The sequence below is a fragment of the Pongo abelii genome, chromosome 4, assembly GCF_028885655.2.
Source record: "Pongo abelii isolate AG06213 chromosome 4, NHGRI_mPonAbe1-v2.0_pri, whole genome shotgun sequence".
In the NCBI taxonomy this organism is placed as follows: domain Eukaryota; kingdom Metazoa; phylum Chordata; class Mammalia; order Primates; family Hominidae; genus Pongo; species Pongo abelii.
Genome location: NC_071989.2, coordinates 14,268,606 through 14,293,794, shown reverse-complemented (window position 1 = coordinate 14,293,794; position 25,189 = coordinate 14,268,606). Strand labels below are relative to the sequence as shown.

Genomic DNA, 25,189 nt, shown 5'->3' with positions numbered 1-25,189 from the left:
GGATTCCCCTCCTTGTTAAGGCTGGATTATATTCCCTTGTATATTGTCTTATTTCACTTAGTGTAAAGTTTGCAAGGTTCATCCATGTTGTAGCATGTGCCAGGATTCCCCTCCTTGTTAAGGCTGGATTATATTCCCTTGTATATGTATACCACATTTTGTTTATCGCTTTATCTGTCACTTTCATCTTTTGTGGAAGCTATTGTGAGTAATGCTGCTATGAACACGGGTATACAAATATCTCTTTGAGACTCCGCTTTCAATTCTTTGGGATATATACCCAGAAGTGGAGTTCCTGGATCATGTGGCAATTCTATTTTTAGTTTTTTAAGGAGCCTTCATACTGTTTTCCACAACGGCTGCACCATTTACATTCCCACCAATAGTGCTCAAGGGTTCCAGTTTCTCCACATCCTCACCAGCACTTGCTGTTTTCTGTTTTTTGGTGGTAGCCATCCTAATGCTTAAAGGGCGTGTGGATTTTATCTTTTTGTTTTCATATGAATTCCAAACTGTGCTATTGTCTATTTAAAAGAAGTGTTTCTGTTGGTAGCAGACCATTTTTTAGACTTGTAGACTTATAGTGAGCCTCAGGGATGGGACTCTTAGTCCCAGCTTAGTGCCAGGTTGCTACTGGAAGGTGTGTTCATAGTCAGATATGTTCTCATGACAGTTTTTGTGATTATTGCAATTTAATATTAATTATCTCTAGAGTGTTAGACTAAGTTTTGAAAGGTTTGTTCTTGCTTATCTGCAGTTGACTGAAGCTTATCTGCAGTTGATCTCTATTTAAATCTCCCTTCAACAGCTCAACACTTTAGGGAATTTGCGAATATGGATGGACAATGCTTTTCAAATGTGCATAAGTAGCAAATATTTCTATGATTCATGAAATTACTTTTTTGAACAGAGCCTTTACTGTGGTGAGACATTTATTCTTTTGATATAAATGCTCCCTTTTTTATAGGATACATTAGATGCAGTCCTGTTTGAATAAGAAAGATGACAGTAAATTTTCCTTTTTTAGATTATTAATGCTGATTTAAGTGCAGTTTCTAATTTGGATTGAAAATCATTATCTTGCCTTTTTCTTTTTCCCAGATTGAAAGAATTGATCAACTTTTTGCTGTTGGAGGTCTCCGACACCTCATGTTTTACTATCAAGATGTGCAGGAAGCAGAAACAGGTATCTGAATTTGATGTGACATAACCCAGAAATGTGTTATTAGATTTATCTGAGGGTAGCTTGAAGAAGAAAGCCACTGTGAGAACGGACCTGTTTCACCTTGCGGGCGGGAGGGAGGTGTGTGTGTGGGTCCATGTGGGAAACCATTAGTGTGTTGGCTGTGGCCCTGTGGAAGAAGTTCTGTTTCACCTCAAGGATGGAGGACAGGTTACAGTTGGTATTTAGCCTGGTTGTTCTAACTTATTGGAGATATTTTGTTTTCCTTGTCAGGCTGTGCTAGCAATGAAGATAATAAAGTAGATTACGTTTGACTTCCTTTTCTTATATTCTAGTTCATTCTGTGTTTTATGTTCTAGAACTTATGTTCTAGAACTTACAATGGGCACCTGTTCTAGAACTTACAATGGGCACCTGTTTCACATGTATATAGGCATTATTTCTTTTTAACATAGGAATTATTGCCAGTATGTGTAACACCCCTTTTTAGTTAGATATCACATTGTGTTTATTTTCTACTGACTCTGCTTTAAATAAGTAATATTGGATGACAGGTTTCATCATTCTCATTTTTGAAAAATTTGCAAATCTTTTTTTGTTGTTGTTATTTATTATTATTATTTTTTGAGACAGTCTCGCTCTGTCACCAGACTGGAGTGCAGTGGCGTGATCTTGGCTCCCTGCAACCTCTACCCCCCGGGGTTCAAGCAGTTCTCCTGCCTCAGCCTCCTAAAGTACAGTCCCAGCCTGTAGCTGGGACTAGAGGTGCGCACCACCATGCCCAGCTAATTTTTGTATTTTCAGTAGAGATGGGGTTTCGGCATGTTGGCTAGGATGGTCTCGATCTCTCGACCTTGTGATCCACCCGCCTCAGCTTCCCAAAGTGCTAGGATATAGGCGTGAGCCACCGTGCCTGGCCCAAATTTGCAATTCTTTCTATGGATTCAACTGGCATAGTCTATTCTACTTTTAAGTGGATTAATGTAATTTTAAAGGCCTAAATAGGAACATAAGTTAATATCTGATTAAATGTATTATTTAATATATTAAAAATATTATATACATCCTTTTTATGACCCATTTGATAAAAGGGAAAATAGTTATTGCTCTTGGCATATAGTAAGACTATACTTCTTTGTTTAAAAACTGAAGAAATTATGCATGCAAATTCGAACTGGCATTTTCTCAAAGCTGTCAATTTGATATTTTGTGCTTAGAAAGCTTATTACATTTTAAGTGAAAAATCAAGAGATAGAAGGTTTGGTTTCTACACGAGATTGCAAAACATAAGCTCAAATGAAAGATCAAGTTTATCCATGAACGGAGCACTGGATGAAACTGGCCTTCTGTGTAAATTTTACTTGGACCAAGAAGTGTTCGTAGGATGTAAACATAAAAGCAAGTTTAACCTTTAAATCTCACTGGTGATAGTCCTTCTTCTGAACTTGGATTAGAATGCAGGCAATCCCATAACTTACCTGGACGTTCTTAGATTACAAAAATTTCTATAGTCATTTCAAATTACAAACACAACCTCAACTCAAAAAGAAAAACTGTCCAGTTGATAGAAAGCAAAATATTCTTCCCTCCTCATCCTTGAGCCTCCCATTTCTCTGAAGGTTGAACTTCTGAGTAGGAGAAGAGGGAGGACCACGTGCTCTTCTCCCTACCTTCGTCTTCTACCCCTTGTCCACATCAGCTTAACTAAAGTGGCTGACGATGTGAGGCCAGAGGCAGGGCAGAGGTAAGAGGGAAGGGGGGCAGAAAAGTTTTTACTGGACTGGCGCTGTCATGAGCTGCTGACCTTGCACTCTTACCTCGCTCTTGTGGGCACGGTGGTGGGTTCTCCTGAGGTGACAGGCTGTCGTGATGATGGCCTCTGAAATTTGGTAGTGTAAGCCACCAGTCTCGCTCACTCTGTCCCATCCTCCCTCAGGTGCTCCTTTTGAGTAGGATTTAAGGTGGCTCCAGTCTGGCTCTTTTCAGCAGGGCCCCCACCTGGATTCCTAGGTCCCTGCCCTCCATGGTCATGCTGTTAGCTCCCAGTGCAGTCCAGTTTCTCTCTATCTGCCTTATTGAGCACTATGCTTAGATTTCTTGGTCAGGTGTCATATCCCAGTCATTTTGTTCCTAAACTCCAGGAGACATAAATCAAGCTCTTTGGGTGGTTGGGTTGCAGACCTTGTTTATTGACTGGAGTGACTGACTGTCCTGATTGTAGCACTGAAAGTCCTGCATCCCAGGAAACCCCCCTGTCCTGGGCAAGCTGGGACAGTTGCAGTCTCATTCTTGACCTGAGGTAAAAGTAGGAACACTTTATAACCTCACCGTTTGCATAGAATGATATGGTTTGGCTCTGTGTCCCCACTGAAATCTCATCTCGAATTGTAACTCCCACAATTACCACGTGTCTTGGTAGGAACCTGGTGGGAGGTGATTGACTTATGGGGGCGGGTCTTTCCTGTGCCGTTCTGGTGATAGTGAATACGTCTCACGAGATCTGATAGTTTGATAAGGGGAAATCTGTTTCGCTTGGGTCTTATCCTCTCTTTGCCTGCTGCCATTCATGTAAGACGTGACTTGCTCCTCCTTGCCTTCTGCTATGATTGTGAGGCTTCCCCAGCCACGTGGAACTGTAAGGCCAATCAAACCTCTTTCTTTTGTAAGTTGCCTAGTCTCAGGTATGTCTCCATCAGCAGCATGAAAATGGACTAATACTTAGTTAGCATAACTGTCCTCACAAAATCCTTTCTTAGTCTACACGCTCTTGACCCTTTTGCATTCTGATGGAGGCCTGGGAGAAGATGTCTAATCAGTTCTAGGACAACAGCTTTGAAATTTCTGCAGAATTTTTTTTTTTCCTTTGAAATTCTGTTTTCTGATGTCTATCATGCCTTGGTGCCTTGGTTGAAACTTGTTGCCTAACATCTTATTACTCATGAGACCCAGGTGATATTAGCCAGGAGTGGGACGCAATTTTGAATGAGGGGGAGATTGATCTTCTATTTACCTTTAATGAGGGTTCACTGTCCAAGCCCCATTCAAGGTCTCTAGCCTAGCACCATGGGAGGAGATCCCTGAGAGAGGATTACTCCAAGAGGTTCCAATCCCAGGATTTTAGGATTAAACTTCTGGTCCACTCCCCATCCCAAAGTCCACCATTAGCACCATCCTCTCACCCCAGTGATCCTGAGTGAGCTACCAGTCCATTTGGAGATCTAAACATTTCTTGGGCAGGTAAGAACACAACGGAATAGCTCAGAGTGTATTCTATGTACTTAAATTATCTACTCAATGAGCCACATGCTTGGATAATCAAAGATGGCTGTTCAAATACTGATAATAATAATGCTTACAGAGGCTAGTATTCTTATGTGCTTTTCTAAGGTCTTTACACAGTGTGTTCATTTTCACAACAGTTTCAAATGCTAAGTTCTAGTATCATTCTTTTTTTTTTTTTTTTTTTTTTTTTTTGAGACGGAGTTTCACTCTTGTCACTCAGGCTAGAGTGCAATGGTGTGATCTCAGCTCACCACAACCTCCATCTCCTGGGTTCAAGCGATTCTCCTGCCTCAGCCTCCTAAGTAGCTGGGATTACAGGCATGTGCCACCACGCCTGGCTAATTTTGTATTTTTAGTAGAGAAGGGGTTTCTCCATGTTCATCAGGCTGGTCTCGAACTCCCGACCTTAGGTGATTCACCCGCCTTGGCCTCCTGAAGTGCTGGGATTACAAGCATGAGCCACTGCGCCAGGCCATATTATTCTCATTTTTAAGATGTGAATATGAGAAAATGGAGGCACAGAAAGATAAAGTAACTTGCCAAGGTCACATGGCTGGGAGCACAGCCTGAGATTGAAGTTCTGAGAGTCTGACTCTAGAGCCCACACTGTTAACCATTAAGGGTTCCTACCTCTACAAGACCCTGACTCCAGCAGTATTTGAAAGATAACCAGGTATGCGGACTATGACAGAGTAGGGACAGCATGCAGAAGGGGGTTCCGAGTTTTGTAGTCAGAGCTGGTTTTTGACCTTGGCTCTGCCACCTATTGGCTGTTTGACTTGGAACATGTCACAGCTGCCTCAGAGTTGTTTTTGTTTTTGTTTTTGAGACTGAGTTTCACTCTGTTGCCCAGGCTGAAGTGCAGTGGCGTGATCTCTGCCCACTGCAACCTCCGCCTCCTGGGTCCAAGTGATTCTCCTGCCTCAGCCTCCCAAGTAGCTGGGATTACAGGCACCCGCGACCACGCCCAGCTAATTTTTTTTTTTTTTTAGTAGAGACAGGGTTTCATCACGTTGGCCAGGCTGGTCTTGAACTCCTGACCTCAGGTGATCTGCCCGCCTCGGCCTCCCAAAGTGCTGGGATTATAGGTGTGAGCCACCGCACCCAGCCAGGTTGTGAGTTTTAATAATGTACACAGGGTACCTAGCAGAGGGTCTGGAACACAGTACATGCCAGTAGATACTTTGTCCTCCTTCCCTTTTTTCACTGCCCCTGAAACAACAAATTTGGAGTGAACCTATGATCTTGAATCAAACAGATTTTTTAAGATCCTTGTAGGGCTCATGCTAGAGATTGTTCAAGAGGTGGACCCACCTAAGGCACATGGACAAGTCAACAATGGCAATATTTTAACAAGGAAACTTCATTCCAAAGGCAACCACATGGACTGTAAAAAGCATTTGTGAAACTAAAATTATTTTGCTTTTGTAGGACAACTTGGCTCTCTAGGAGGGGTAAATCTTGTTTCTGGAAAGATAAAAAAACCTAAGGTGTTCGTGACCGAGGGAAAAGATGTGGCTCTTACTGGGGTATGTGTGTTCTTCATCAGGACTGACCCTTCCAAAGCCATCACCCCTGACAACATCCACCGGGTAAGGGGCAAGAGCCATTGTTTACTCTGAATTACCAAAAAACACACAACTTGCACACAAATATTCCTCTGGTGGAGACAATCATTGTATTCACTACAGTATCTAAAACTACTTTCAGAGAAGTATTTTTTAAAAATTTAAAGCAAGAAATTAAGAGGACATTCCCTTTAAATCTTTTGAGTAAGAGGACTTAATATTCAATTTATTAACACAAATTGATATAACCTTCTGGGTGTGTGTATAACATTGAGGGCTTTCTTTTTCTAAAGAATTCCCCATGCATAATTTACTTAATGGCAAATTTTATACATTTAAGATAAGATTTCTGAAAGCGGATATATAACTTTTTTTTTTGTGCAAAGTAAAGTGCATCTGTACAAGTTTTCCCCTTCCCTGTGATGGGTGTGCTATCTTCTTGGAGCAAATAAACTGGTAAACATCTGGTGTTCTATTTATTTCATGCTTTTATTTTGATGATTACAATTTAGAATAGTGTAAAGCTTATTTCTTAACCAGGTTGTCAAACTAATTTTTTTTTTTTTTTGAGACAGGGTCTTGCTCTGTCACCCAGGTTGGAGTGCAGTGGTGCCATCTTGGCTCACTGCAGCCTCTGCCTCCTGGATTCAAGCGATTGTCCTGCCTTAGCCTCCCGAGTAGCTGGGATTACAGGTGCCCGCCACCACACCAGGCTAATTTTTGTATGTTTAGTAGAGATGGGGTTTCACCATGTTGCCCAGGCTGGTCTTGAACACCTGACCTCAAGTGATCCCCCCACCTCAGCCTCCCAAAGTGCTGGGATTACAGGTGTGAGCCACCACACCTGGCACAAACTAATAATTTATTGGGTATTTGGTAAAGTGACAACATTTAAGAAATGACTTAGTAGCTGTGTTGCATTTGAGGATCATTTTTACAGTAAAAGATCTCTTGCTTGTTTTCCAGGAGGTGAGTTTTAACATGTTAGATGCGGCAGATGGAGGCCTGCTGAACAGTGTGAGACGTTTGCTGTCGGACATCTTCATTCCTGCTCTCAGAGCCACGAGCCATGGCTGGGGCGAGCTCGAGGGCCTTCAGGACGCAGCTAACATTCGCCAGGAGTTCTTGAGCTCCCTGGAAGGCTTTGTGAACGTCCTGTCGGGTGCACAGGAGAGTTTGAAGGAGAAGGTGAGGACGAATAAGCTGTTCCTTTCAAAATGATCAGGTGGTCAACAAGCACACTACATAAGTGTGTAATGCTCCTCTTAGATGGTCTTAATTCCTCTATGTTGCAGTTCTCAATAATTTTTGTAGGCAATTTTATTGCTCCTTCAAGATGTGGTGGTGATTAGATTTAAATTTCTACAGTTTGTCATGATCAACACATTCAGGGGTTCCATAAAAAAGCTGGCAGTGGTGTAGGGCTTTACTCAGTCAGTCAGATGAGCGACTCCAAAGGCAAGAGTCAGAAATGCTTGTGGCACTGCTGTGCATCCTAGAATGAAAGGAATTTGGAACCGAAGTGTGTGTGTGTGTGTGTGTGTGTGTTTGGGGTGGGGGGCGGGTGGGATGGGCGGCAGATGGAGGTGGGAAGAGATCCTGAAGAAGCAGAAGAAGGAAAGAGGAATTGATATGTTTGGAGAGAGCAAGTTGGATCCTGTGGTTCAGCCAATGATCAAAAGGGCCTTTAAGAATAGTTTTGGCAAAGGTGACATTTAGTTTCTGTATGATTTGTGCTGTTTATAATAAGTCTGTGTTTGTGATTACTTGGGGCAGAGGTTGATGGATGCACACTTGTGTGTGTGTGTGTGTGTGTGTGTGTGAGGGAGTGAGAGAGAGATAAAGATAGAGCGAGAGAGAGAGAGAGAGAGACAGAGGGAGAGGGAGAGAGAGAGAAGATAAGGGAATAAGAGAGATGACAGAGCTCAGATCAGGCATGTAGGGGCAGGTAGGGAAATGGATCCTATGGTCATGATGACAGTGTGACACTCTGCCCTCCTCTCCCAGGAATGCTGATCCTGCTGGGATTGGGGAAGGGGCATTATGCTTTCCAAAGGATGTGGAATGGGGGAGTTAAGCAAATTTTATCCAGACAGACACAGGATGACTCCAGCTAACACTCGAATTATATTTGTGATTAACTGTGATGGAGGGCAGACCAAAATGCAGGTTGGACCAAATAAAATGGTTGGCATTCTGTCTAAAAAAGCAGTGTTTTTTTCATATGGGTCCACTTCAATTGCAATAAAAGTATTAACAAAATGGGATGGGTCCCCAGGTGGGAGGAGGCATTCTTTCTGAGTGGGAGAGGGCAGTGGGCTTTGGGTTGAATTGTGAGGGTGTGTAGGATCACAGGGAAGTGTTGGAAGGTCCCATCAGTCTGGGGGCAGCATGGACAAAGGCACGTGGGAGTGGAAAGGAGGTATGTGCTACCTGGTGGGCTTTCCAGAGCGCTGTCAGAGTGCAGCAAAGTGGAAAACACAGGGCCCGTGGTCTGTGTGTTTTAGGGCCCGTGGTCTGTGTGTTTTACAAAAGCATCATCTGATTATTTAATTTTCATTCTAATTAGGTGAACCTTCGAAAGTGTGACATACTTGAACTGACAACCCTAAAGGAACCTACGGACTACTTGACTCTAGCAAATAACCCTGAGACTTTGGGAAAAATAGAGAATTGCATGAAAGTATGGATCAAACAGACAGAACAGGTAATTTTGAGAAACCAAACATCAATTTCAGGTGCCACATTACTGCACTAGACAATGGAAGAAGGTGTATCAATATACGACATTCCATTTGTTAAGAGTTTTACTGTAAATCCTTGAGGAGGTGAGAGGTCCAATGTGGTTTTCATTTACTGTCATGAATTAAGAAGAGGTAGTAAGAATTCTAAGAAATGAAAGAAAATGGCTGTATATACTCATATCACTCAAATGCTGCCCTTTGCCAGTTTCTTTTCTCAACGTCTAATTTACTTTGGAGAGAACCCCTGTAGAAGCATGAGGAGTTTTCTAATTTAGTATATCCTCCAAAAGGGAGCTTGAGACTTCACCTTAAAAAAAAATTCAGAAAAGTCCTCAATGAAGGAATGAAGGTGGACATTACAGTAAAAAGTAGGCACAATTAAAATCCACTAGCCTGAGCCATGCAGTTTAACAAGGCCATGTTCCTCCAAGGTTATAGAGTAAATGAATAGCCAAGAAAAATTCCTGAGGTCAAGGCCTTCAGAAGCTCATTACAGCTCATTAAATAGGTAGTTTTCGATTGCAGATTGGGTGACTGTAGTTAGCAACAGTATACTGTATATTTCAAAGTGTTAGGTTGGTGCAAAAGTAATTGTGGTTTTTGCCATTACTTTCAATGGCTAATTACTTTTGCACCAATCTAATACCTAGAAGAGAGGACTTGAAATGTTACCCACACGTAGAAATGATAAGTACTCAAGGTGATGATACCCCAAATACTCTGACCTGATCATGACACATTCTACACATATAACAAATACTCACATGTACCCCATAAATATGTAAAATCATCAATACAAGAAAAAAGTACGAATTAAAAATCTTAAAAAAATCCCCAAAATATAAACTGTTTTCAAATGAGGAAAGCATAAGTGGTTTTCAGTTAAAACAAGTCAAAGAAATTTTCGTTGAAGTTTTAAAAATGGATACATGCTGAGTGAGTAAAAGGTTGTTATTGGAAACATGGAATACGAATATATCATGATCCAGATAGGATAACTGATTTCCTTTTTTTTTTTTTTTTTGCTTGTGTATAACTTTAGTATCTCCAGCCCCATGCAATGGCTCGTGTTTTTCCCCGCGCATTTGCAGGTTCTTGCTGAAAACAATCAGCTGCGGAAGGAAGCGGATGACGTTGGGCCACGAGCGGAGCTGGAGCACTGGAAAAAAAGACTCTCCAAGTTTAACTACCTTTTGGAACAATTGAAAAGCCCGGATGTGAAGGCTGTGCTGGCAGTGCTTGCGGCGGCCAAGTCGAAACTGCTGAAGGTCGTCAGCCATTTCATTTTGCCTTGTGAAATGGGAATGAGAGTTCTCTATGCATATTTTCAAGGCATAGAGTGATTAGGAACAAAAAATGTTATTATACCTTGATGAAAAACATTTAAAATTACATAATACTTTCCTCATATCACTTCGGAGGCTGTGGAAATAGTCTTTGAATGAAAGGCATTTGTTAGCTGGTGTACATGTATGTATATGTGTTATTGGCATTGTATGTAATTAAGACAGAACATGATAGCATGTTTATATATATATCTATGTTTTATGATTTCAGACCAGCTAGAAATAATAATAATGAAAACTCACCCTATCTGTATTTATTTTTTAGTCCTTGTATATTAGCTTTATATTGCAAAACAACCCCCAAACTTAGCAGCTTAAAACAGCCAATAGGCCAGGCGTGGTGGCTCATGCCTGTAATCCCAGCACTTTGGGATGCCGAGGCAGGTGGATCACAAGGTCAGGAATTCGGGACCAGCCTGGCCAATATGGTGAAACCCCATCTCTTAAAAAGCACAAAAATTAGCTGGGCATAGTGGCGTGTGCCTGTAGTCCCAGCTACTTGGGAGGCTGAGGCAGAAAAATCGCTTGAACCCAGGAGGTGGAGGTTTGCAGTGAGTCGAGGTCGTGCCACTGCACTCCAGCCTGGGTGACAGAGTGAGACTCTGCCAAAATAAAAAACAAAAAACAAAAACAGCCAATATTTCAATCTCACACTCTGTGGGCCAGGAATCTGGGTGCAGCTTAGCTGGGTGCCTCTAACTCTGGGTATCTCATGAGGCTGCAGTTGTGATGTGGGTTCATCTTAGGGCTCAACTCGGGGAAGATCTGCTTCTGACTTTACTCACCTGGTTGTTGCTGGATTCAGTTTCTTGCTGGCTGTTGGCTAGAGGCTTCCTTCAGTTCCTTCCCACATGGGCCTCTCTGTAGAGCAGCTTAGAACATAGCAACTGGCTTCCCTTAAAGGGAGCAAGTGAGGGAGGGCAAGAGAGCACCCAACCTAGAAGCCACAGTCTTTATGTAAATTAATTCTGGAAGTGACATCCCATCACTTTAGCCATATTCTCCTTATTAGAAGTAAGTCACTAGATTCAGCCCATGATCAAGGAGAAGGGATGAATACAAGAGCTTGAATACAGGGAGTCTGTGGATCACTGGGGACCATCATAGAGGCTGCCTAACTCACCTGGCACTGGTGCTGCAAAGACTATTTGTTAACTATTTGCATGGGTGTTATTAGCTATTTGCATGTTTTGATACATGCAAATAATCTAAATAATCAGTAATAATTTGTTGCAAAGAACGTGCTATAGATTTACTTTATATTATTCCTCAAAGAAATAGCAGAGGTGAGCCTTGCAATACAGTTCGGTAATACTATCAGTCGGACTTCCATGAAGTCAATGGAATGTATTGACGTGCTAAATAATTTCCTTTTACTTCTCTCACTTTTAGATTATATTTCCATTTCTAAGTTCCTAGCTCATACATAGCACAGTACTGGCATACGGTTGGCAGATAATAAACAATTACTACATTAATGGATAAATGTATAAGGATATAGGAAGGGAGTTAAGGTTAGAATAGAGGAAAGATAGAAAATATGGAAGGGTGGTATCAAATGGGTCTGCTAACCAGTGCAGGGGAAAAGGTGTGAGTTTAAAGGGCGGTGCTGTCCTCCTGGTGCTCTGTGATAGTCATGGCATAGATTTTATATGAGAAGCCCTGGAAGATATGCTTTAAAACATTTAGTCAAAAATTTTAAATTGCTTTCCAGCGTAGCAATATCTCTCGCCCCTCTGGATTCAGTTTTATGTGAGATGCACAGAAAGTCTGGCCTAATGGACTTGTGGTGACTCTTAGCAGCAGTTATGTTGGAAGTTCCTCTATTAATAATTGCATTAAAATTGCTTTTCCGTATTGTGCTTAGACTTGGCGGGAGATGGATATTCGAATCACTGATGCAACTAATGAAGCAAAGGACAATGTGAAATACTTGTATACACTTGAAAAATGTTGTGACCCTTTGTACAGCAGCGATCCTGTGAGTTAAGGATTTCTACTCTTTCAGTCTATAGATAACCCTTTTTGCGCTAGCTGAATTGAATATTGAATTTTGGTTCATCGATATTACAGTTCATTGGAAAGGTCTTAGAAACTTTATTTTCAAGAAAATTATATATATATAGGTATATACACACATACATACAGATATCTGTATTTCTATATCTTTTTCTCTAAATAGTCTATCTCCTATCTATTGAAGATGTATATGAGATGTTATATTTTAAAACATTTATTGCATATTACATTTTCCATTAAATATTGCAAAGGACATTCTGAACTGTATACCCCAAAGAATTGTGGGAAAAGTCATTAGCTGGTGATTTTTAAAAAATCTTTTAGCTTTAGGAAGTGCCTGCTTTTACTTATTACGACATTAACTGTTATGAACAGTTTATCCTTAATAATAGTTAACAGTTAACTTGCTGTTGCTTGTCATTAACAGCGGGTCAATGTTTCTTCCACTGAAATAAAATTTGATTAACCATATATGACTAAAATAATAAAATTAATATTACGTATATTATTTTCATGTAAAGCATTAGATAGTATTTTTAAATCTTTAATAGAAATCTCTTAAATTTTATTTTAATGCAGATGGAATGGTTAGTCTTAGAATTTTGCTGAATTTGATAATTTTTTCTGAAAACTTTGATGATATCTTTCAGCGATCCATGATGGATGCTATTCCTACACTTATAAATGCAATTAAAATGATCTATAGTATCTCTCATTACTATAACACCTCTGAGAAGATCACATCTCTGTTTGTAAAGGTAAGTGCATGATGTAGAGTCCATGTTCATTTATATTTCTTTGCCAATGATCAATTTTTTGATAATTAAAAATTACCACATTGGCTCAGTTCAATATGTATGTATCTTAAAATTTTAAGAAGGCTTAGGCTATCAATAGAGATAGAGTTAAATTTATGTCAGAGGCTGATTCTAGCAAATCATAAAGCATTATTTCCCAAAGTAATTATTATGATAAATATTTTATTATTTATATAATACAAATGAAAAAAGATTACTCTTAGAATTTCTTTCCCTATGTGGTTTAGCACATCATGTATTCCTACTGGGTAAATTTTAATTAAGAAAAGCTATATTTAACTGGCTATCTCCTGTTTCATATTTCATATGCCACTGTTCCAAATTTATTTGATGCCACAGTTGTTTACTTGGTGTTATTAGAACAGTAATCATGGTAATAAAAGCCACGTGCAATGTTCTGGTAATCTATAAAGGAATTATAATGATTCTGCCAAAAAACATAACGATGCTTAAACCTTATGTCCTAACTTGTAAGTGTTTATGGTAAGCACTGTTGCTATTCTCATTTTCAACAGTCTCTAAGAAGTAAATGACTTTTTCATTATCAAAGCAAAAATCTTAAGTGTTGTATTAAAATAGAAGAATTTTTGACTCATCAAGACTTGTGTTCTGAATACTAACGCAATAGGAAGCACAATTCTTCCTGGGAATAAAGACATCCAGCCTTAAGAGCTCAGTGGGAAACGTTTACCTTCTCTCATGCAGGTAGTTCAGGTAGATATAAGGGATGGCTGCAAGATTCCCCCCCAGCTTCCTTATACTTTAAAATTATATGTTAGGGTTGCGAGAGTATTCCCTGGGTAAATGACACCCAAAAGTAAATGTGTGTTATTAATTAAGATTTTATGCGTATTATTTGCAAAACTTGATTTAGCATAAAATAATGAAACCACCATTTATCTAATTATAAAAAACCTTTCATTATGGAAATGTTGAATTAGGTACAAAAGGAGAGAGAATTGTATACTGGAATGCCATGTACATATCACCTAGATTCAGCAGATATCCATGCATGGCTGATCTTGTTTCACCTATACCGCCACCCCTTGCACTGTAAACCCTGGGCATCATATCATTCCATGGATACAGCATAGTCATTTAATTTTCCTTATACTTTATTCAAAAAATTAGTAAATTTCTGAGGATTTTTGTAAAGTTTGGAGAGATGAATAAAATGTTAGTGGTTTTGTACGTTAGTTTTCCTTCTCTCTGCGGCCTTCTCCTTTTGACATTTCCATTGCTGATCATGGTCACACGAAAAGATCAGGAGTGGCAGTACTTTACATGGTGCTAGTAAACTGTGAGTTAGATATTAGAGCAGGCTACCTAAGGAGATTTGGGGAAACTCATCAGTTTTTAGGGAAGGAAATGAATCCTTCCTTGGTTGGTTAAGACATTCATCCTGCATAGACAAGGTGGCCTAAATTGTCGATTTTCCGTGGTGCTTCCAACTCTGTGATTTCACAAATGATTTTGACAATATCAAAGGGTTATTGGTGGATTATAACTGTGATGGAAAAATATAAACCCAAGCTCAAGTTGGAAGATTGTGAACTCTGAGAAGTAGAAGAGTTAAGGACCTTCTAGTCCAGTTTACAATCCATGGCTGTTTTACGTGCTTAACATCATTTTATTGGAAAATCCCAGGTGACAAATCAGATTATATCTGCATGTAAAGCTTATATTACCAATAATGGAACCGCTTCCATCTGGAACCAGCCACAGGATGTTGTTGAAGAAAAAATACTATCTGCGATTAAACTGAAACAGGTAATGGTCAGTTTAGTATTTAGATGTTCTATTCTTTTTATCTTATTTTTGTTGAGACCATCTTAAATCATTTTGTAATTATTATATCATTGGTTGATAAAAAGAACAGTGATTCTTGACTATGAAGAAAATGGAATGTTAATATACCTTACCAGGAAATTTTTTCACCTTTTTTTTACCCTCCTTGGGAGCCTACTATGTCCTGATACCAGAGTAAGTACTAGAAATATAAAGACAGCTAATATGAGGTAGTTTTCCTTAAGCATCTTAAAGATGAATGGAGAGAGAGTCATAGAAGGATGCTATTACCAAAACCGTGGGACCAAGATGGGAAAGCCACACCTTTGAGTTGCATCATGAGTAACCCGATTAGAATCTAGAATTGCTAGATTAGAGGAGGTGAAAAGATGATTTTCCAGGCTGATGAGTGAGTACATGCAAAGGCATGAAACTATGAAAAGGCTTACAGTTCCATCCTAATTTTGCTGTCGCATTCACTTAAGAAAATAAAGTTGATACCTTTCTTGTTCCCTTTGTTGTATATTTTTCTTTTGATTTTAAGGAATACCAGCACTGCTTTCACAAGACAAAACAAAAGCTTAAACAAAATCCAAATGCAAAACAATTTGATTTTAGCGAGATGTATATTTTTGGAAAATTTGAAACTTTTCACCGACGCCTTGCCAAGATAATAGACATCTTTACAACCCTCAAGACGTATTCAATCCTGCAAGATTCCACAATCGAAGGGCTGGAAGACATGGTCACTAAATACCAGGTATTGTACTTTAAAGCTATATTTTCTAACATAATCCACAACTAAACTTCAATATTTTATGCAAATAACAGTGTTTAGAATGATTCAAATAATCAGTCTGTAAAGTAAAATATAAATAATCTCATGGCCTTTTAACAATAAAGAAATTAGATTTATTTGAGAATTGTGTAATGGTGCTAATATGTTCTTTTCAGGTGTGTGGTTATAAGAATGACTTTCCAATAGTCTAAAATTAATCACCATTAAAAAACCATTTTCATTAGTAACACAAGAAAAATGTTTAAATGTAACTTATTATTTTATTTATTCTTGCAAGAAATATTTAATGAAGAGTATACTGTGTCAGGCACTAGTTGATACCAGGTAGTGCATGACACTAAATTATCTCTGCATTTAAGCATTTTATTTGGACCCATATTAAAAAATATAAAGGACCTGATTTTATTCTAGATCTGACTTCCCTAATTATTTTGATTGTTAACTGCTTTATCTTGTCATGGTATCTGTGTGACTAATTTTAGTTTTGAAAGTGGGCATAGTGACCTAATAACATTTTGAAGATTTTAGAAAAACAATTTACAAACAATTTGCTTTAAATTCTTCATATGGACATAGTCATTTTTTTTCTTTTTTTGGGGACAGTGACACTAAATCTTAAATTTTTTTGGTACTTGAATTTGAAAAGGATCATATAATTAACCACTACACACTAATTTTTGTACTCTAACAATTTAGCCCAATATAAGGAATCTTTTTCATTTCCTGAGTATACCAAGTTTTGGGAGAGAAAAAGAAAATACCTTTATATAGCAGGAAACAGTGTAAGTTTACTGGCACATAGTAGATGTGCAATAAATATCTGTCAAGAAAATAAGTAGATTGAGTTTGAGTAGTTGATGTAAAGGTCACGATTAATCATTTCCTTTATTTAACTTAATAATCTTAAGTGACCATTAAATCCAGTCATAGAGCAGGATTTTCTCAAGTCCCCAAATCTTTAAAATTACTACACCAAAATGTAGTAGCTTTTCCATACTTCTTTTAGACATTTTATATAACACTATATATGTGTGTGTGTATATATATATGTTTATATAACACTATATATAACACTATATATGTGTATATACACACACATATATAGTGTTATATAAATTGTCTAAAAGAAGTATGGAAAAGCTACATGTGTATGTATATATGTGTATATATGCATACACACACACACTTTTGATTCTTTTGATTTTAAGTAATATCAGCACTGTAAATCCTAGACATTGTATCATTCCATGCATATATATAGTGCGTGTATATATTTTATATAACATTCCATGCATACACACAAGTTATATAAAAAAGTATATATATATATATACACACACACACACAATTTCTAAATAGAACTAATTTTGTAGTTATGCAGCATGAAAAAGTAGGTTGTTTTATCTAGAAAACTTGATTCAAGAAGTTATGCTGTTTATACACTTTTGTCTATTGAGAGATTTGATGTTTAAATGGAAGTGACTTTGAAGAGGAGATTGTAGAAGAAGGAGGCCCAATATTCTATATAAAAATTATATGCTTCTGTCAACAATGTGGGCACCTGAGTTTGAGAATGGCTTAGTACCTGGTTAAGAGGAATCACAGAGCATTATAGCTCATTATTCAAAGCAAACAAAGCTTCTGATAATAGCATTTTCAAGGAGATGAACTTCCTAGTTTGTACTTTCCTAGTCACAGGCTGCAGCTTTGCAGGGCAGTAGGAAACAATTAATTTTAGAGAGGTTTTAAGTGGTGGATTCTGGTTTGACATTTTTAAGATGTTTGAGGCTTGGAAAGTAGTAACTCATCTGTAGATATAACATAATTTATTTTCTTCCTATATTGTTTGTGTTCTGTGAAAGCTTTATTTATTTTCTGAGAAGATTTAAACTATTCAACACAAAATATTTTAATAAATTCTACTCTGGGCTTTAAAAATTATTTCAGATATGATTAACAATAAAATTTTAGTGGAAAAAATCTTTCCTAATTTTCAGGTGTGGTTTTTATTTTATTTTTTCAAAAATACATAAAACATCGTGAAAATACTTTCCAAGTGATTTCTTTGAATGCAGTAGGGCAACCTTACACTGCCTGTAAAATAATAAGCACAAAACAATGTGAGTAAAAAAATAAGGCTTCCTTTAAACTTATTTTTTTTGGCAATTATTGTATAGGCTCTACATTTAAGGGTCATATTTAGTTAGGTAATATAAGAATATTGAAATATTATCTAATTTATCTCATAATATTTCAGGGCATTGTGGCAACCATAAAGAAAAAGGAATACAATTTCCTAGACCAGCGGAAAATGGATTTTGACCAAGATTACGAAGAGTTTTGCAAGCAGACTAATGACCTTCATGTAGGTTGTATAATAAAATTCCTGTTGACAGTCATGTGTTTATTTTTTCCTTTCTGTATAATGCTGTTAATCATTACCCATTCAGAAGGCAGAGGTGTCTTCATCATGGAGGTGACCGATAGCAACCTCAGCCTGTGTTTCGTGATTTCAGATTAATAATTGAAGGCTGTTTTTCATGGATTAAAGGGTCATAAATATAGCTTTGGTTAATGATGTGTATCAGACTTCTACATGTCTTCCGTTGAAGTTCTTAGAAAGTTAACTTTCATCTTCTGTTGAACATTGTGGCATGATGAGAATGTAGACTCTTATTTCCATTTGTCACTGTGTGGCAATGATTATGACCAGAGGTAGCTCAGGCAAATGGTCAGCAATGTCTGGCAGATTCCAAGGCAGGGCTGCCACTGGCCTTAGAAACGGTGACACCAGGACCGGCTCAGCACCTGGACCCCGCTTGCTCTTGCAACCCCTTTCTCTCTTCTTTCACTGCTCACTGCAGACCAGCCATCTTGCCTTGCAGCTCACATGAGCAGTTTACGGCATCAGCAGCTTCTGAGACTGTTTCACAGGGCCAGGCCAGCTCCAGATTCCCGAGGAAGGGGTTGGGCTAGCCAGTTCTGGTGAGGTGCCTAGTACTGGGCCTCTCAACTGTGAGATCCTGTGGTGGACACAGGCGGAATGGGATACACTGGGTCATTGGGAATGTTTATTATCAAGAAAGAGGAGTCAGGGAGGGTAAGATGGGAAGACACCCAACAGGTATCTACCATAATGAATATGAGGACATTTTCTCATCCCAGTGAGGTGCAAATGTCTATCTTTCTGACTGTAAGAGGAAAATAGCCACTCTATTTCTTCTTTCCCAGAGTTTTTGATTTGCATTAAATTTGTGCACTTCAAAGTAAAAGGAGCTCTGAGACACCTTGGGAGGAGTGAGTTCAGTGTTAGAATGAGTCGTAACAAAGCTAGCTAATTCTATGTGCCAGGCAGTGTTCTAAGCACTTTGTATGTGCTAATTCGTTTAATAATCATAATAATCCTATAAAGTGGGTGCTCTTGTTACTCTCATTTTGCAGAGGAGGAAACTGGGAAACTTCACTGTGAGGGGAAGTGGCTTGCCTAAAGTCACAGGCATAACAAGGGGTGGAGTTGGGGTGAAAGCCAGGCAGTCTGGCTTTGGAATTCAACTTTTTTAACCATTGTGGCATGCAGCAGGCTTCATTTGATGGGAAGAGAGAGTACCTATAATAATATAAGCAATGAATTCTTTTGGGGGCAGATTCAGACATAAGGACAGTGAATGTTGGTCTCTTTTTGTTGGAAATTGATGAATAATGGCAGATTCTGATGTTCACCTGTGTTTCTTCAGCAGTGTCTGACCATGTGGTACTTCTGTAGCTTATATGTGGAACATAGATGGTGAGCACCTCGAATGCAGGGATCATGTTTTATTCCCATATGTTAATAAGAAGATGTAGATTTATTGCAATGAAACAAGCATTTGCTATATGGCAATTATGTATTAGACTTCTGTGCTGTAGGTTATGAATACAGAAATAAATCAAGTAGAAATGCCCTCTCAGCTCATAGTCAGATAGGAGGCAGATGGTGAAATGATGAAAATATAAGCACATACATTAGAACAGAGTAATGAATTTAGCATTTGAAAAAGGGCAAATGGGGTTAAAATGGCTACTTATGAAAGAATACTACTCTGATACTATATGAAAAAGTGAGGATTCAAAAATAAAGACACATAGCTCAAGGCCTACAAAAACGTATAGGGAGATCAGGCCTGCGAAACATTATGTAGAATCTGATCATGTGAACCTAGGAAAAGATAATCTGATACTTCTGCTTGGCTGGGGTTAGGAAAGGCTTCAGAGAGGAGGCTGTGGTTGATGCTAGAAAGATGTTTGTGTGGTTATATTTTCCATGGTTTCAATTACCCAGGGTCAACTGTGGTCTGAAAATAGGTGAGTATAGTACAATAAGATATTTTGAGAGAGAGAGGGGCCACATTCACATAACTTTTATTACAGTATATTGTTAAAAATTGTGCTATTTTATTATTATTGCCGCTCATCTCTTACTCTGCCTATTTTGTAAATTAAACATTATTGTTTGTATGTATGTACAGGCAAAAACATAGTATATATAGGGTTTGGTTTCAGTCACCCACTGGGGATTTTGGAACATATTCCTGAGGATAAGAGGGGACTACTGTATTAGTTCCCGTTGTACTCAGCCTTCTTAAAAGAAATTCAACACTATTATCCATCTTGTCTTCCATGTCAGAAATTGTTCAGTCCTGTCTTTGGTTTGCCAATGAGTTTTTCTTTGACTTACACTTCTTTATTCCTTTGTCCATTCTCTTTCTCTTAACTAATTGTTCTGCAGTCTCTCCTTTAAATACTTACCCACTCATGAATTCAGCCCTCATCTTTATAAAACTGGGGCAAAAACACCTTCCCACGACTCTGGATGGAGTAAGGGCGGTGATGCATCCAGGAGTCTTGGAGAGACTCAGCAACAGTGGAATCTCAATTGAAAGTCTTCATGAGTGATTTGGATCAGGGTGGTGTCAAAGGGATCAGAGCCTGGAATCCTCTCCAGATTTAGGGTTCCTGCTGGTACTAACAGGTCAAAGAGGGCAGCATGTTGGAACCAAGTGGGCTGTTGGAAGTCTAGAAGCATGCTGATCCCAGCAGATGGAGAAGGCACTACTTAGTAAAGGACGGGTGTTGAGGTGGCAAGCTGAGTTAAAGGAAAACTGAGTAGGAGCTGAGAACCCAAAACTCATGTGAAGACGAGTATGAAGATTCCACAACCCAGACCCCACAAACTGTAAGGATGGACCAAGGCTCAGAACAAGAAAATTAAGTCTAGGTCTTACATGTTGACAGAGAGTTCAGCCCAGGCCTTTGCGAAGCCATAGGGTAGAAAGGCAAGGAAAACCAGGTAAAAGTGTTAGGGCTCAGTAGAGATTTGCTGGTGTCTGAAGGAGAGGGAGGCAGTGGAAGGGTTATAAATACTCTAGTTTTGCATAATTTATACATAGACATTTTTTATGTAGTGAAAAAATGTAGATGTTTATTTAGGTAGGCTAACTGTACTGTTTTTTAATGCAGGAACATTTTTTCATCCTAGGATGTGGACTTAGCAGAAGAAATAATGTCACTTAAAAAATACATATACTTCCAGTAGAAGTAGCTGAAACTATTGAGGGCAAGAAAGTATTGTAATAGGCTTCCAGATCCTTCAGTTTTGGAGCTTTGCTGGATCAGGCAGGAGGTTTGCAGCTTACCCATCCCCCACCCTGCCAATAGCTCAGTCTCCTCCACAGGTAGTATTTTCTGTGGTGGTCTGGATATTGCCAACTGGTTTTCTTACCGTATTACTTCTGACCTAACATTATCTGAAATCAAACCCATTTAGGTACTAATTCTTAGTGCATATCAAACTAGTCTCCTCATTTTAATACTACATCAATTAATGTCTCTTCAAGTTTGCAAAGACTTAATTAAAACTTCTGACTGGTAAGTTGAAAAAAAGTTGTTCACTTTGTCTTGAAGCATGAAATATAAAATAAGAAAATAATTTTTCTATGTTTTATTTAACTGAATTTAGATTTTAATTATAGCTCTGCACTAAAGCTTAGGATGCACAAAGAATAAATTGTGCTTAGTTTTTTGGTGCAATTTTTTTGGGGGGAGGGTCATAGTTACATAATAGTATAAGATGTGTGACGTTCTCAGGAGAACCCATAAAGACCATTTCAGAAAACATATTTGAGGGGTTCATGAAAAGGATTTTTAAAAATCTTTGATATTTAAGTCATTCTTTTTACAACACGTTTCATCTTTAATGCTTTTAGAACAACTTTTAGTCTTTGATTAATATCATTACCATATTCCCCCTTCTCTCCCCCAGGTTCTTTTTTTTGGGGGTGGGGAGAGGGGGACAGATTTTCACTCTGTTGCCCAGGCTGGAGTGCAGTGGCACGATCTTGGCTCACTGCAACCTCTGCTTCCCGGGTTCAAGTGATTCTCCTGCCTCAGCCTCCTGAGTAGCTGGGATTACAGGCATGCTCCACTATACCCGGCTAATTTTTGTATTTTTAGTACAGATAGGGTTTCCCCATGTTGGCCAGACTGGTCTCGAACTCCTGACCTCGAGTGATTCACCTGTCTTGGCCTCCCAAAGCGCTGGGATTACAGTCGTGAGCCACCGTGCCTGGCCTCGTTCTGCTAGATTCTGATTTGACAGATGCTCTCAGTGTGAAATTGCATTCACCCCACTGCCCTTGGTTAATTTTGCCAAAGGTTAGTGTGTATTATTATTTTTCCCAAAGAGCAGCTTTGGAGATATTAATCTTGTCTCTTATTTCTTTGTTTTTAATTTTATTACATTTTGCTTTAAAACATTTTTTTCTTCTTTCTTTGGATTTATTCTGTTATTTTTACCTTTCTTCAACTGACAGCTTAGCTCATTAATTTCCATTTCTTTTCTTTTTCTCTTTAAAATAGGTGCATGAAAGTCTATATCTTTTCCACGAAGGGTCACTGTTGTTGTTTCTTAAAAATTTTAATATGTAGTACATGTTGTTGTTGAGTTTAAAGTATCACATAATGTTCGTTATGATTTGTTATTTTACTCATGGATTATTTAAAAGCATTTTTAGCTTTTTTATTGTACTGTATTGGCTCTCATTTTATTTTGACTTAAATTATTATATTTTGATGTGAGAACATGGAATACTTTATGTCAATATTTTGGTATTTACTGAGATGTCCTCCGTGGCCTAGTTCGTAGTTAAGATTTGCAGATGTTCCATGTGTACTTGAAAAGAGTAGTGTTTTCTGTCTGGATTTGGGGTCTTTTTATGTCACTATATCACACTTTTAATTGGGTTATTCAAATATTTTACGTCCTCATTAAATATTTTTAAAAAATGACTTTTTAAAGAGAAGTTTTAGAGTCACAGCAAAATTGAGAGGAAGTACAGAGATTTACTATATTCCCCCTACTATCCCCCAGAATGCATAGCCTCTCCCATTATGAACATCCCCCGATAGGGTGGTACATTTGTTACAACTGATGAACCTAAATTGACACATCATTATCATTTAAAGTCCACAGTTTACATTAGGGCTCACTCTTGGTGTTATACATTCTATGGGTTTGGACAAAGATATAAGGATATGCATCCACCGTGATAATATCATGCTAAGTGTTTTCCTACCCAAAAAGTCCCCTGTGCTCCACCTATTCGTCCTTCCCTCTCCCGGCAACTACTGTCTTTTTACTGTCTATGTAGTTTTGCCTTTTCCATCTCGTCGGAAGCATACAGAATATGCCCTTTTAGATTGGCTTCTTTTAGTTAGTAATATGCCTTTATATTTTCTTCATGCCTTTTCGTGGCTTCATAGCTCATTTCTTTTTAGCACTGAATAATATCCTATTATTCAGTTGTGATGTACCACAGTTTATCCAGTCACACATTGAAAGACATCTTGGTTGCTTCCAAGTTTTGACAACCATGAATAAAGCTGCTATAAACATCGGTGTGTAGATTTTTGTGTGGATATAAGTTTTTAACTTCTTTGGGTGAGTACCAAGAAGTATGATTGCTGGATCATGTAGTATGAGCATTTTTAGTTTTGTAAGAAACCACTAAACTGTCTTCCAACATGGCCATACCATTTTGCATTCCCACTGGCAATGAATTAGAGTAGAGTTCTTGTTGCTCCACATCCTCACCAGCATTTGGTGTTTCCAGTGTTCTAGATTTTGACCATTCTAATATTTGTAGTGGTATACTGAATGTTTTTTTTTTTTTTTTTTTTTTCTTTCTTTTATTGTAATTCGTCTTTGTCTGAGTTCTTTCTGTGTTGCTATAATAGAACTGCAGACTGGCTGATTTATAAAAAAAGAAATGTATTTCTTACAGTTCTGGAGACTGAGAAGTCCAAGATTGAGGAGCCCATGTCTGATGAGGGCCTTCTTGCTGCATGGCAGAAGGCTGAAGAGCAAGAGAGCTTGAGAAAGCAAGAGAGGGCTGAGCTCGTTTTTTATAACAACCCGCTCCTGCGATAACATTAATCCACCGATGGGAGCAGAGCCCTCAGGGCCTAATAACCTCTTAGTGGTGCCGCCTCTTAATATCATCACAATGGCAATTAAATTTCAACAGGAGTTTTGGAGAGGACATTCAAACCATAGCATGCTTGATCCATGGGTTTCTTAGAATCTGTGCATATATTTTGATTCAGTTGGTTAAACACAGACTCGAAATTGTTATATCTGCCAAATAAATTGTTCCTATTAACACTAAATTGTGACCATATTTATCTTCAGTGAGGCTCTTTGCCTTACAATCAATTTTGTGAATTATTTATATTGCTACTTCAACTTCCTTTTGGTTATTATTTACCTGAAATAAACATTTTTTCTGTTGTTTTACTTCCTACTATTTCTTTCTTTCATTTTCTTTTCTTTTTGAAACAGGGTCTTGCTCTGTCACCCAGGCTGGAGTGCAGTGGCGCGATCTTGCCTCACAGTAGCCTTAATCTGCTGGGTTCAAATGATCATCCCACCTCAGCCTCCCGAGTAGTTGAGACTACAGGTGCATGCCACCATGCCCAGCTAATTTTTGTATTTTTTGAAGAGTCAGGGTTTTGCCATGTTGCCCAGGCTGGTTTCAAACTTCTGGGGCCAAGGAATCTGCCAACTTTGGCCTCCCAATGTTCTGGGATTAAAGGTGTGAGCCACTGTACCTGGCCTACTATTTCTTAATTATTATATTTTAAACATATCTCTTTAAAAGAGCAATGGTTGGATTATATACGTATAATACAAACACACACAAACACACATAATCCACATACATAGAATCCATATATATAAAATCAATATATCTATAATTTATATATAATATCCTTATATATAATTCAACACATGCACATATATAATCCACTTATATATAAAATCCATATATCTATAATACATATATCTATAATTTACATATAATATCCATGTACAGTACATAAAATATATATAATCCATATCTCTATATAATTTATTTATGTATATATAAAAAATAGCTGAGACTCTCTTTCCTTTAATTGCAAGTTTAAGCCACTTACATTGATTGTTGTTTCTAGTATAGAGTTACTTCTACAATCTATTTTGAATTTTCAATGAGGTGAACTTTTTTCTTTGACTTTTTCCTTTTTATATTTTGTTGATTAAATTTTGTTATTCTCTTTATTCCT

General features: G+C 38.2%; 1 protein-coding gene across 1 annotated transcript in view; it reads left to right on the top strand.

The window, feature by feature from the left end:
- The window catches only part of DNAH5 (dynein axonemal heavy chain 5), a 323,290-nt gene that overhangs the window by 83,701 nt on the left and 214,400 nt on the right, over nt 1-25,189 (top strand). The window contains exons 3-12 of the mRNA XM_024247511.3: nt 1,102-1,186; nt 5,897-6,057; nt 7,000-7,221; nt 8,603-8,740; nt 9,869-10,045; nt 11,991-12,104; nt 12,793-12,900; nt 14,608-14,730; nt 15,293-15,508; nt 17,805-17,912. Of these exons, the coding sequence (XP_024103279.2) occupies nt 1,102-1,186; nt 5,897-6,057; nt 7,000-7,221; nt 8,603-8,740; nt 9,869-10,045; nt 11,991-12,104; nt 12,793-12,900; nt 14,608-14,730; nt 15,293-15,508; nt 17,805-17,912 (1,452 nt within the window). The remainder of the gene's footprint in view (nt 1-1,101; nt 1,187-5,896; nt 6,058-6,999; nt 7,222-8,602; nt 8,741-9,868; nt 10,046-11,990; nt 12,105-12,792; nt 12,901-14,607; nt 14,731-15,292; nt 15,509-17,804; nt 17,913-25,189) is intronic.